Source organism: Rhinolophus sinicus, linkage group LG03 (genome assembly GCF_036562045.2).
Source record: "Rhinolophus sinicus isolate RSC01 linkage group LG03, ASM3656204v1, whole genome shotgun sequence".
Lineage (NCBI taxonomy): Eukaryota > Metazoa > Chordata > Mammalia > Chiroptera > Rhinolophidae > Rhinolophus > Rhinolophus sinicus.
Genome location: NC_133753.1, coordinates 145,623,711 through 145,636,635, shown reverse-complemented (window position 1 = coordinate 145,636,635; position 12,925 = coordinate 145,623,711). Strand labels below are relative to the sequence as shown.

Genomic DNA, 12,925 nt, shown 5'->3' with positions numbered 1-12,925 from the left:
TATGCTAAACTCTATTGTTAACAGTGACTTAGTTTGTCCTGCATAATATAACAATGGATGGATATCACCACCTAGTGGCCATATTGTATTTTGCGTTTCAAAACTTCATATTCCCAGAACACCTAAATCTATACAAGAATAACATTCATTGTGAAGTTCCAGTAGCTTTGAGTTTAAAAATTCTAGCATGAATTGCATTATATTATGAACCTGAAAGTTAAAAAAGAAAAAGATGATTTTTCACTCGCAGCGTGAAGCTAACACATGGAGTCACATGCTTAATAAAATCCTAGCAACTGCGACAAATATTAGGACCAATCTTTCCCCTATCTTTACTTTACACACAATAATAAGCCTAGTGGAAAGTTTTCCTTGGCTATTTCCCTTGGTATGTGAACCTAGAGGACTTTTTTGGTTTTCTTATGAAAATGTTTTACATTGAATTAAATTAGCAGTGTTTGGGGGAGAAGGAGAGTAAGTGGAGAGTGGTAACTGGTCTATTCATGGGGGAAAAAACCCCAAATTATTACCTGAAGCTTTAGTAAATTCTACCCAAAACTGCAATAATATTTTATGTCATAGAATAGCTTCACTGGACAAATGTTGAGAATGGTTCTTTTCAGTGGAATGTGTGTGATAAATTGTTTAAATGTGCTTGGCAAAAAATCCATAATAGTTCTAAAACAGTCTTTCATTGCCATTCAAGATCATCTAAATTATAATGAATTTTAAACAATAAGATGATTCCATTTAAGCTGAAAAACTATAGCTAAATATGTGGATAGTTAGATGATACATAGGTAAATAGAGTAGGCCCTTGGCAGCTGCAGATTCAAGATTTGCAGTTTCCATTATACATTAGAGACCTTGAAAATCCACAATATGAAATAATTTGTACTTTTTGCTCAGGCACAATTGTGAGTGTACCCAGTGGCAGGCTAATGTGTGAGAATTGTTCAATTAGCTATCCACTCTGTCTAATGGACAGCTCAGTTTTCCCATTGCAAGGGGTATGTTGCTGTCTACCCAGCTAACCATTTGCATCTCCTCTGTTGTATTTATGGTGGGAACCTATCTGCTGCACAGGGCATTCCCAAAGACCTTAGTTATATCCTTTCCTAGTGCCAACAAGTACTGTGTAAATTGTAGGTGGGGGGAGGGTGTGTTTGATGGTAAATCTCAAATTTATGACTCACAAAAAGATGACCTTTAATTTTTAGTGTCTGGAAATTCTTTTTTTTTTTTCTTCTTTTTTTCTTTTCAGTAGAGAGGAAAAGAAACTGAGAGATTCTAAACAGGATGTCTAACTCTTTAGAACAACTAGTTAGTGCCCATTGATTATTCTTTGTAGTTATTTGATCAAGCTAAGAAATCGTAAAATTATATTGAAAAGAATTTGAAATAAGTCAAATATGAAGAAAGGCTAGTTAAGTGTTGATTAAAAAAATAGTCATTTTGAAAACTTCTTAGTTTTAAGATGCCGATAAAAGGAATTTTTAAAAACAGACTCTTTACTGTTGTGGGGATTTTTTCTCTAGTTGAGGTTGAAGCATGACGTTGTATCTTCAGGGTTTTGATTTTTGAATTAACATTCTCTTATAAAGACTTAAAAAAAAATCTTGATGTGGGTAAACAAATATGATTCTGGAAAGTGACATGGAGGGATAAGAGTAAGCCATTCTATGATTCAAGAACCTTCCCTGCTCCAGCTTTTCATTTTCACCACCTAGCTGTTTGTGTATTTCCTCATAAATCAATTTGCTTACATATGTATTACCTAAGGGACCAACTGGGATGTGACTGTCACAGCAGTAGCCGACTAATACTGGTTGGTCTTGTTTCCTTTAAATAAAGGCAGAACCCAAAGCTGAACCCAAGCAAACTTTTTTTAAAGCAAAGCAAAGCAAAGCTCCTGGTTTATTTCTAAATCTTGTATGTTTCCGAAATAACGCTTTTTTTTTAACCTTATGAAAAAGGCAGTTATCTATCTCTGTATAAGAAAACGGTCAATTAGTTACATACTTTTTTATCATCAGTTTCTTTTGTTCATGCTTGTGATGCTAGTTATCTGCTGAGCGTCTGGGGCCATTGATTATAGCCCTGTGGTGTGTATTTTAAAGATAGAAGATATCTGGTATCTCTGAATGACACCTGGGACTCCTAAATACTATATAATTAGAGATTCGCTTGAAATGATGTAAACTCTGTCTGACTTTAGTAGGTTGCCAATAACTTTCAAAAGCAGAGACCCCACCCCCACCCCCAAGCACAGTATGTTGATTGAATCCAGTGAGAGACTTGCAAAGAGCTGGGAAGGAGAGAATAGCTCTTCAGCCACTCTATTTGAGAAAAATCAGTCAGGTCCCTCTTAGATCTGTGAAATTGAGGTCCCTCTCTGAGAGTGAAGAATGTTTGGCCGGCAGGGAAATTCTATGTGCCCCAGAAGACCTGCCGAATAATTCTTTGCTTTTGTGTTGATGTGAGACAGAAATAAATTTATGACAATAAAATACATAATCTAATCATTTATATCATTTGATAGATTTTGATGAATAACCAGTCTGTTGTGAGTTTTTTGTCCTCAGTATTAAGATTGGTTTAAAATGGGTTCTCTGGTTTGTGGAGATAATTTTCATGTGAGAAAACTGTACTTAGCTGTTGGATTTTGGACATAATTTTTTGAATCAGTTTGTGCTTTTGGCAGCCGACTTGCTTGAATCCAATTGAGGGAAAAAGAAAGAGAAAACAATAACTGAAAGTTACTAAATCTAATTTAATTGAAATGGTTGTCTTTTTTTGGCACTTCCCCCGCCCAGATACAGACAGTCATTTAATTGGAACTCCAAAAATAAAGTAACTTTATCATATAATATGCAGCATTACGCAGTTTCATAATAAGTATAAAATAATCTTTTAATAAAATGCAAGCTTGTTACAGAATGTAGAAAATGTCATATGGGAGCTAGCTTTTCTCTACATCAACTATTTGAGTTTCATGTCATAATCTTCTCTGCCATCAGAAGAAAATGAAAATGCAAAGTAATTTAGGGGTCTCTTCAGGTGTGATATTGATCTAATTCTGATCTCTGGGGGAGATAACAATAGTTCAGGGTTTGGGATGGGGAACATGAGTCTCTGAGACACAGACAAATGCGCAGAAGTCCCATGAGCATTAATTTTTGTCAACAGTGTTAGAATGAATTGTCCCCAATCCATGCTGGCTTTTTGGAATAATTCTTAGTTTGCTCATCCAGCCCTAGAAGAAGGTTGATCCAGGCTAGATCACTTAGGATGTTTGCTTATAATTCCAAATAAGGAGGAAAAAAAAAATCCAGATGACAGTGGTGAATTTTTCTCCGCTCATTCCAAGAATCTGTATTTCTCTGTGTATGGAAACACTGTCTGGGTGAAAGAGGTTCTATTACATTCTTAGAATGGGTTTCCTGAGGAGAGATCACTTCCTCCTCCAGTAGGTTAAAAAACTACATTGTTAAACCTAAAGTCAAAGATTTATTTTGTATATTCTTTCTCCCTGCAAGTGCTGTTAAATAAGGGTGTAAAGAATTTATGAGGAAACAAAGAAAGTTGTTCAGAAAACTGGAGTTTCCTTTGCTAACTCAGTTGGGCAATAACATGGAGCAAAATCAAAGCATCCTAGCCAAAATAAATCTGCACAATGGAGCTATCAGATATGAGGTAATAGTGTGACATGCCTGTGGGTATCAGACATTCTTGTAAAAACCACAGACCTAAAATTTGGTCCTGCACCATTAAGCCACGGCTCTGCCAAGGAACAACACAGAACACACGTTTTAAATCACTGTTGCAAGCCAAATGTAATTCCCACCAAAAACAATTAAATCTTTTACCAGAAGTTTGAGTCTGGGCAGCTTACGCCCTGAGAATCACTTCAGTGGCATACAACCTGAATCTGATTTCAATGTGAAAATGAGATGGTTATTGTTCAGGTCAGGAGGAAATGTCAGCTGCAAAATATAGGGCAGTCAAGTTTCTTTGGTAACTTGAAGAGATATTTGTTGAGGTTAGATTAAAAAAGGGTTAGCTAAGAAAGCTGTAGGTCCTTTCTGATTGCTGCATATAGATCCTTTTACAATGTTCATTTTTAATGATTAGAAAAACAATTCATGCTCACTCTAGGGCAGTTGTAAAGTATGGAAGAATATGTAGAATAAAATACCCTTTCAGTTTCCTATAACTCAGATATAAACCTTATAACATTTTACTGCATTTCCTTTTGGTCTTTTATATACACACACAGCTGTATCTGGGAATATGTATAAAATTTGGATCATTGTGTGTTTTCAGTATTTTGCTTTTTAATTTTAACTTACCACTTCAGTATTTCCCAGCCCCTTATGTATTCTTCAACAAGATATTTAATGGTTATACAATATTCCATTTGTCTTGACTATATCACAATTTATTGAATATATGTTCATTCTATAGGTTGTTTCCCATTTACTGCTACTATAAACAGTATTTTAGATAAAATGTTGCTCACATCTCTATTTTTAGGAAGAAATTTTAGAAGTGGAATTATGAGGCGTAAGGGTAGGAACTTTTTGAGGCTCTTGATATGCATTGCCAGCTGTTTTCCAGAAAAGTTATTTACTTTCACTGGCTGTGTCTTTGATTGCCTGTCTCACCTGTCATTTGCTAGCAGCTAGCAACATCTTTGATAAGGGGTAGGTGTGGATAGGGAAGAATGCAACACACTCTGTGGTTCATTATTTCTAAATATCAAATTATTTATTAAACAACACCAGTGTGTGCCCAGTATGATTCCTGGCACCGAGGATACAGTATTAAGCAAAAGAACCCAAAATTCTTGTCCTCAATGAGCTTCCGTACTACTACTAGGGAGAAAAATAAAATAAAATTAAGTCAATCATATAGGATATTAGAAGATAAGTTTTATGAAGAAAAATGAAGTGAAGGAAGGAGACATGTAGTGTGGGTCGGGACAAGGATGGAGGAGCATTGCACAGTTTGCACATACTATTGGGATGTTGGAAATTTTCCACCTTTGAGGACACTTTCTGGTTTCTTGTAAAAGATTAATTAAAAAGTAAGCTAGAAAGTACTGAGTTCTAAAATCCAAATTAAATATTTGAGGAACTCTGGAATCTTTGACCATAAAAGGTTTTAAATGTAGATTTTTGTTAGTTTTAAGAAATTTCTATTCTTTTACTTATTATTTTGATCCTACTTTAATTCACCGGTTAAAGACAACTTAGTTATCATGAACAACAGGCTGAGTATGACTTTTGTATCTCTGCTTTGTTGCTCCATTTCCTTGTCAATTATCTATTCAAGGAAAGTAGAAAAGAAAACTTACAGGAGAGATCATAAAACAAAACTCAACTGTATGGTGCATATAAGATCACATCTAAAACAGAAGAACACAGAACAGTTGAATATAAAATGATAGATACAGATATAGCAGGTAAATACATAAAGCAAATATCACAATTTTTAACCAAATAAATGAATTTGGATAAAAATAATCACATTGACTAAGACAAAGAAAGGTGATTTATAGTGGTAAAGATAGAAAAGAAAGAATACAATTTTTATTGTACTACAGTCACAGCTATATAAATCATTTGTGCACATAAGTGCTGGAGGAAAATATGATGATGAGGTAGATTATGGATCTTTCTTCTTGTTCCACTTTTATTAATGCTGTACCATTAGCAACATTAACATGATTGAGTTCTTAAATTGAGCACTGATTATATATTTAGAAATATAGAATAACTAGAATAAAATTCCTCAGATATACCTCATTGCCAAAGAAAATATACATGTTTGTTGAAAATCGCCTTTTAGATACATGTATTGTCCGTTCAGAGTATAAAAGTCTTTTTTCTTTACCACCAAAATCATTTTAGCTAGATGGTTCAACAGAAACTGTTGAATCCGTTTTAATTCGATTTTGATGTCATGCTGCTGTCACTCTTACAATATGCTGCTCTTCGACTATCAAGTAATTATCTTCTCCCTCCATTTTTACAGCAATATGAGAACTGGAGGCCCAACCAGCCAGACAGTTTCTTTTCTGCTGGAGAAGACTGTGTTGTAATCATTTGGCATGAGAACGGCCAGTGGAATGATGTTCCCTGCAATTATCATCTCACCTATACTTGCAAGAAAGGAACAGGTAATGATTACCCTGTTAATAGTGTGTACTTAATCTGCATTTCCTTTTTCAAGTGAACTCAGGAAGACTAAGCTTCCTTCTTTAAGACAAACTGGATATGTCATGTACATTGTCTGTTGTTGCTCTGGAATATTTATTTCACTCTTGCAATGCAGTTGAAAAGTTTGTTTTCAGTCATGTTTTCACCATAGATTTCAGGTGCTTAAGATAAAATATAGCATTTATGTAGAAAAACCACCTCCAAGTATCTGTAAGAAAAACAGGAGCCAGCCCAAGGGCCTAAAGACCTGTTTATTTTGATGAGGAAAACATTAAAAATAAATTAGCTGTCAACATTTAAAAATTGGGATGTATCATAAAATATTCTGGAGTTTTTTACTTAAAAAGGAAAAAAAAAAGAACACCTGGTACCATTTGACCCATGTTCATCCTTGACCCTGGTTTGAAGCGCTGGAGCTGACAACCACTGCCCTGTCTTCGAGGGGCCACGGTTCGCAGTTCCTGGAGGTCCTTACTCAGGCCTTCCCTGGTTTTAACTGCCTGGTCTCTGGAGGCATTTGAGTTTTCTAATCACTCCCTTAGAAGCTTTTTGTATGCTTATAAACCATGGAACAACAAAGCCATCCCTGCATCTATAGTTGAATGCCTTCAAGATACAGTCAAATAAAAACATTTGTAATGTAAGTTTCATAATGAGGAGAATTGCTTAGTGGACATTAAAAAGATAAAATTAAGAAAGCTGATTTTTTAAAGTGTGTTGTGTTTATCATTGACCAATGCATTTGAATTTCTAAGGCATACTCTGTACACTTGTTCCTTAAACAAATAGGAATTCCATAAAACATTTTTAAACTGTTTGCAATTGATACTGGTGTTAAAGTGTGAATATTTAGTCTCTAAACCTAGACTTTTACCCACCTCACGTGAGAGTACAAAGTACAAATGGAAAATATAAAATCCATTTGGTTTGTCTTTGAATATAAAAATAATAAAACTACAAATGCCTGGTCTATAAATATTTTAGGAAAGACTCAAACACCAATAATGAGAAATGCTACTGGAATAAAGAGGACACTAAGATAAACAGAGCGCAAATGAAACTCAACCGTTATTTGTGACTACTTTGTTATTCTCTTATCTAAAGTAGAATTTATTCTGGACATCCTTTCTATACAAGCAGCTTTCCTGACTATGTGCATTACTTCAGCACTTCTGTGATGCGACTTGTGAAAATAACAAATCAGTTGTCTGTTTTCCCTGTTTTTAATGTAAGAAGCCTTTAATGAACTGTTTGTCTTTATCCAAATGTCATGTTTGCTTTCTTAAATCTCCAAATGGTCCTTGGTGTTATGGTTTTCATTTTATGATCCAAACATTCTTATATTTCCTATGTTATTTTTTCCTGTAGCAGGATTTCTCAACACCAGCACTATTGACATTTTGAGCCAGATCATTCTCAGTTGTGGGGGACTGACCTGGGCGTTGCCGAATGTTCAGCATCGTCTCTGCCCTCTGTGCACTGAGTGCCAGTAGCATTCTCCTGCACGCCACACACCCCTCCTCTGCTCTGTGAGAACTAAAAATGTCTCTAGACATTACCAACTGTCCCTAGGGAGGGCGGGAGAGCAGGAAAACTGCCGCAGGTTAAGAACCACTGCCCTAGAGCTAAACAGGATTCACGACACCAGCATCACAGTTTACTTTTGCCAGTGGGGAAAGAGATTTATAAAATGTTGGCTCTACCTCATTAAAGGAGAAAAAAACAAAAACAAAGTGATCCTTGGATTTTTATCTCCCTACTGTCTGATTTTTATTTATGTAGATTTAAATCGTTAATAGTACTCTGGGGAATTTTCAGAATTTCGGTCTATAGACTGTTAGGAAAGATATTCATTTCTCCTTTCAGAGAGTTTAGATATCTTTAAACATACAGACCTAAGTAGTTCTACTTTCAATTAAATATTTGTAAAGAAGGATTATAATATACACAAGAGATATGTACTTAAAAAAAAAAAAGACAACTCAATGCACACTATCCATACTTCTTTGGAGCATCCTGCAGGTTCCTTCCAATCCCATCCATTTACTTCCCAGTTCCAACCATATTACCTTCATTTCTTACTTTTCTCTTTAGTATCATTACGTATGCTTGTATCTATTAACAACAAATTATTTAGTTTTGCACATTTTTGAATTTATGTAAGTGGAATCGTACTGTATGTATTTTGTGCCTTGCTTTTTTGTGCAGCATCATGTTTGTGAGATTTATCCATGTTGATGCGTGTAGCTGTATTTCTTCATTTTTGCTGCTGTGTAGCATTTCATTGTATGACTATATAACATTTTATTTATCAATTCCCATCTCAGTGGACATTTGGGTTATATTCATGTTTTTACTATTATAAACAATGTTTTTGTGAACATTCTTGAACTTGTTCCTGGTAGACATTTGTGAGTTTCCATAGGGTATTTTTCCAGGAGTGAAGTGCTGAGTCATAGGATGTATGTACCATCAATTTACTAGAAAATGTCAAATTATTTTCCAAAGTGGTCATACCAATTTGCATTCCCACCAGCAATGTGTGAGAGGTCTTATTACTCCACAGCTTCGCCAACAATTGATATTTTCGGACTTTGACATTTTTGCCAATCTGGTGGGTATAAATATTATCTCATGATTTAATTTACATTTTATTTGATACTTTTCCCTTGATATTTTTTCATATATGTATAGGTCATTCATGGCTTTTCTTTTGTAAGGTTTCTGTTCATATCTTTTGCTTATTTTAAAAAATTGGTTGCTTCTCTTTTATATATTGATTTGTAGAAGTTATTTTTATATTCTGGTTACTAATCCCTAGACAATTAGGTATTTTGCAAACATCTTCTCCCAGCTTGTAGCTTGTCTTTACTCTTACCCTATGGCATTTTTTGATGAACAGAATTCTTCATTTTGTTGCATTTTCCTCTGTCATTTAAACCATTTTGTATCTCAAGAAATCTTTACCTACCCTAAAATCATAAAGATATTCTATGTTGTTTTCTAAATGTTTTATACTTTTACTTGTTATAGTTATATATTTAAAACACCTAGAATTGATTTTCCATGTCTTCTCTGAGGTAGGGAACAAAGTAAATATTTTCTATATAAATACCCAATTGTCCAAGTGCAAAGGCTACTTTTCCTCACTGCTCTGCCATGTCACTTCTGTCAAATATCACGTATGTGTGAATCTACTTCTGGTCTATTTGCCTGTCATTGTCAATACCGCACTCACTGAAATATTTTAGCTTTATTATGTTTTCATACATAAATAGTTTTAGAAGAAATCTGTACCTTTTTATTCCTCAGAATTATAAAGACAACTTCTAATTTGTCAACATAGCATAAAATTAAGTATAATGAATTATCTACTTGGTAATTCTTAACCTTTTGTATCTCTTTGGTGCCTTTTGTATCTCTTTGCTCTACTTGCTAGTACCAGGACCTTGGTGTAGGCTTTTAAAAGAAGTACAGGTATCCAGACTGGGATTATCATTGAACAACATACATAGTGTAGTTTATTAATTGAAAATATCATATTCTTATAGAAATGTCTGCTTATCTTATAGGAATTTGTGAAGATCAAATAGTCACATGCACAAATATTTCTAACTTTTTAGTTATAGATAGTATGACTTTATAATGTATTTTAGGTTATGTCTATCTGAGTGACAATTTCTTATGTGAATGAAAAGATAATGCTTGGATTGTGTTTCATTAAGGACAACTTTGTTTGCTATGGGTCAATACATCCCAAGCTGCTTTGTTAAGCAGAAGTATATTAGAAGAACTAAATATTTAATTTAGTCTCAAATTTTCTATTGTAAAAGAATATGGTTGCAAACAACCTTCTGAGCATGTAAATAAATTTTATATTTGTAAACTTTTAATATTAGGATGTTGATATCCAAACATCTTTGTACCAAGATTTCTGATAATCATCCTTCCATTGAAGAATTGCATTATTTCATAAGAGAATATAACATGATCTTGTTGGGTGCCTTGTGGTGTCAGAATTCTTAGGAATTGGACAGGAAATGCCATTTAGGGAAGTTATTAATATATTTAAGCTAAATTATATTTTATAAGTGATATATAGCAAAACACAGTCACTTAATAAAAACTAATTTTTAAAGTACATCATTTAAAACAAGCACTCCAATGCTGAATAAAACTATAAGTTCAAATTCAGTTGAATCAATTCTCTGCCTCTTGAATTTCATTTCAAAATTGCAATATTTCTTTTACTTCTATTTTAGTATTATTATTTACTGTTGCTAAGTTTGTTGATATTTACCATTTTCATTGCAAATTTAAAATAATAGTTAAATATTCCAAGATTTACCTTCACTACCCTTCTCAAGAGTTGAAATTTATATTTTTAAGTTAACTACAAAACCGAGGCATGAATACTATGTCCTGACTTTCCCCTTCTCTCCATACAGAAGACAGAAAAGAGTAAACAAACTTAAATGGAACCAGAGACATTTTATTGATACTTAAGAGTCCATATGTTTGTCCATGTTTTGGTCATATTTTGTAACTATGAGGTTATGTCTATCTGACATAATCTGTTGTTATAGATTTTAAGTTCTTTTTCGGGGAGGTAACCCAAGTGAACCCAAGTGAAGGTGGGTAATACATAAAAATTTTAGGATGGTGATGAAGACAATACCATCAGGCCACATAAGACAAGTGCTTTTCATTTGGAATACTTTTCAGAAAAGTGATAATTTAGTCCTATGGGTCTTTAATAAAACACAATTCAAGAGGACATAATCTGAGATTCAAACTAGGCCCAGAGCCTCAATATTCAGGTTTTTTTTTCTTGAAAATTTTCAACTTGTTGATTGCCTTTGATGAAGTTGCTTGGTTGGGTATATAAAGAGGGAAAGAGGAAGAAAAAAAAAGAGATGCATACTAATTGAAATATTTAGATTATTCGGAAATAATCCAATTTATTTTTCTTTAGTTGCTTGCGGCCAGCCCCCTGTTGTAGAAAATGCCAAGACCTTTGGAAAGATGAAACCTCGTTATGAAATCAACTCCCTGATTAGATATCACTGCAAAGATGGTTTCATTCAACGCCACCTTCCAACTATCCGTTGCCTAGGAAACGGAAGATGGGCTATGCCTAAAATTACCTGCATGAACCGTAAGTGGTCCTTTAGAAAGAATGGACAACCGTGCTATAACAACTACTAGACACTCTCATTTTACGGCTGCGGTATTAGTAGTTTAGGGTATGGAGCAAGTAATATTGTTGTGTTTTCTTTCTTTCCTTCTTTCCTTCCATGTAGCATCTGCATACCAAAGGACTTATTCTAAGAAATACTTTAAAAATTCCTCATCATCAAAGGACAATTCAATAAATACATCAAAACATGATCACCGTTGGAGCCGGAGGTGGCAGGAGTCGAGGCGCTGATCCCTAAAATGGCGAACATGTGTTTTCATCATTTCAGCCAAAGTCCTAACTTCCTGTGCCTTTCTATCACCTCGAGAAGTATTATCAGTTGCTCTGGACTTTTGGACCGCCGTCCAGTCATTTTGGGTTGCTGCGCTCCCAAAAACATTTTAAATGAAAGCATTGGCATTCGAAAAGAAAGCAAACGAAATGAAAGAAAATGAGGGCAGAAAGTAACCATTTCCAGCCTATCTGATTTATTTAGTTTTCTATTTGCCTCCAGTGCAGACCATTTTATAATGTATACCAGCCTACTGTACTATTTAAAAAGCTCAATTTAGCACCAATGGCAATGTAAATAAGATGATTTAATGTTGATTTTAATCCTGTATATAAAATAAAAAGTCACACTGAGTTCGGGCATATTTAATGATGATTATGGAGCCTTAGAGGTCTTTAATCATTGGTTTGGCTGCTTTTGGTAGTTTGTTTAGGCTGGAAATGGTTTTACTTGCCCTTTGACTGTCAGCAAGACTGAGGACGGCTTTCCTGGACAACTAACAAACACAGAGTCTTGTAGGTCATGCTGTACCCTCTCGGCCGTGGGTGCCGTTTGCTTTCATGTGATGCTGAAGCCCGGCTAATGGGATCCTGACAGAACGAGGGACTGCCATGTGGGACTCTGCTTTGTTGCATTCCTTTTTCTTCACTTACAAGAAAGGCCTGAATGGAGGACTTTTCTACGACCAGGAGCATTTTTTTAGGGGTCGAAGTGCTAATTATTAACTGAACCAGGTCTACTTTTTAATGGCTTTCACAACACTAACGTGCAAGGTTCCAGATCAACACATTTCAAATGGATATAGACCTAGGGCTCTGGAGGGTGGGGGATTGTTAAAACAACAACACACATTCAAAGAAAGAAATTTTGTATATATAACCATTTTAATCTTTTATAAAAGTTTTGAATGTTCATGTATGAATGCTGCAGCTGTGAAGCATACATAAATAAATGAAGTAAGCCATACTGATTTAATTTATTGGATGTTATTTTCCCCAAACCTGAAAACTGACATAGTACGCTAGTTATTTGTCAATGTTAGCCTTTGTACTTCCCTCCCACAGCTTGAAACCATATAATCTAGGTACTTTGTCCCCGATTAAATAATGTGATGGATAGAGTGCATCAAGTGTTTATTATGAAAAGTGTGGAAAAGTGTATAGCTTTCAGTATATGGTGTTCGCCATTCTAAGCAAGGAGCATATTATAGAAATAGTGTAGGCATTTCTG

At 34.6% G+C, this 12,925-nt stretch overlaps 1 protein-coding gene across 5 annotated transcripts in view; it reads left to right on the top strand.

Moving 5' to 3' along the window:
* VCAN (versican) overlaps positions 1-12,665 on the top strand; it is a 102,697-nt gene extending 90,032 nt beyond the window's left edge. For all 5 annotated transcript variants that reach the window (XM_019746375.2, XM_019746378.2, XM_019746376.2 and 2 more), the window contains 3 exons: positions 6,040-6,184; positions 11,200-11,382; positions 11,528-12,665. In XM_019746375.2, coding sequence (XP_019601934.2) covers positions 6,040-6,184; positions 11,200-11,382; positions 11,528-11,655 — 456 coding nt within the window. In that variant the 3' untranslated portion in view covers positions 11,656-12,665. The remainder of the gene's footprint in view (positions 1-6,039; positions 6,185-11,199; positions 11,383-11,527) is intronic.
* Positions 12,666-12,925: the final 260 nt, after the last annotated feature.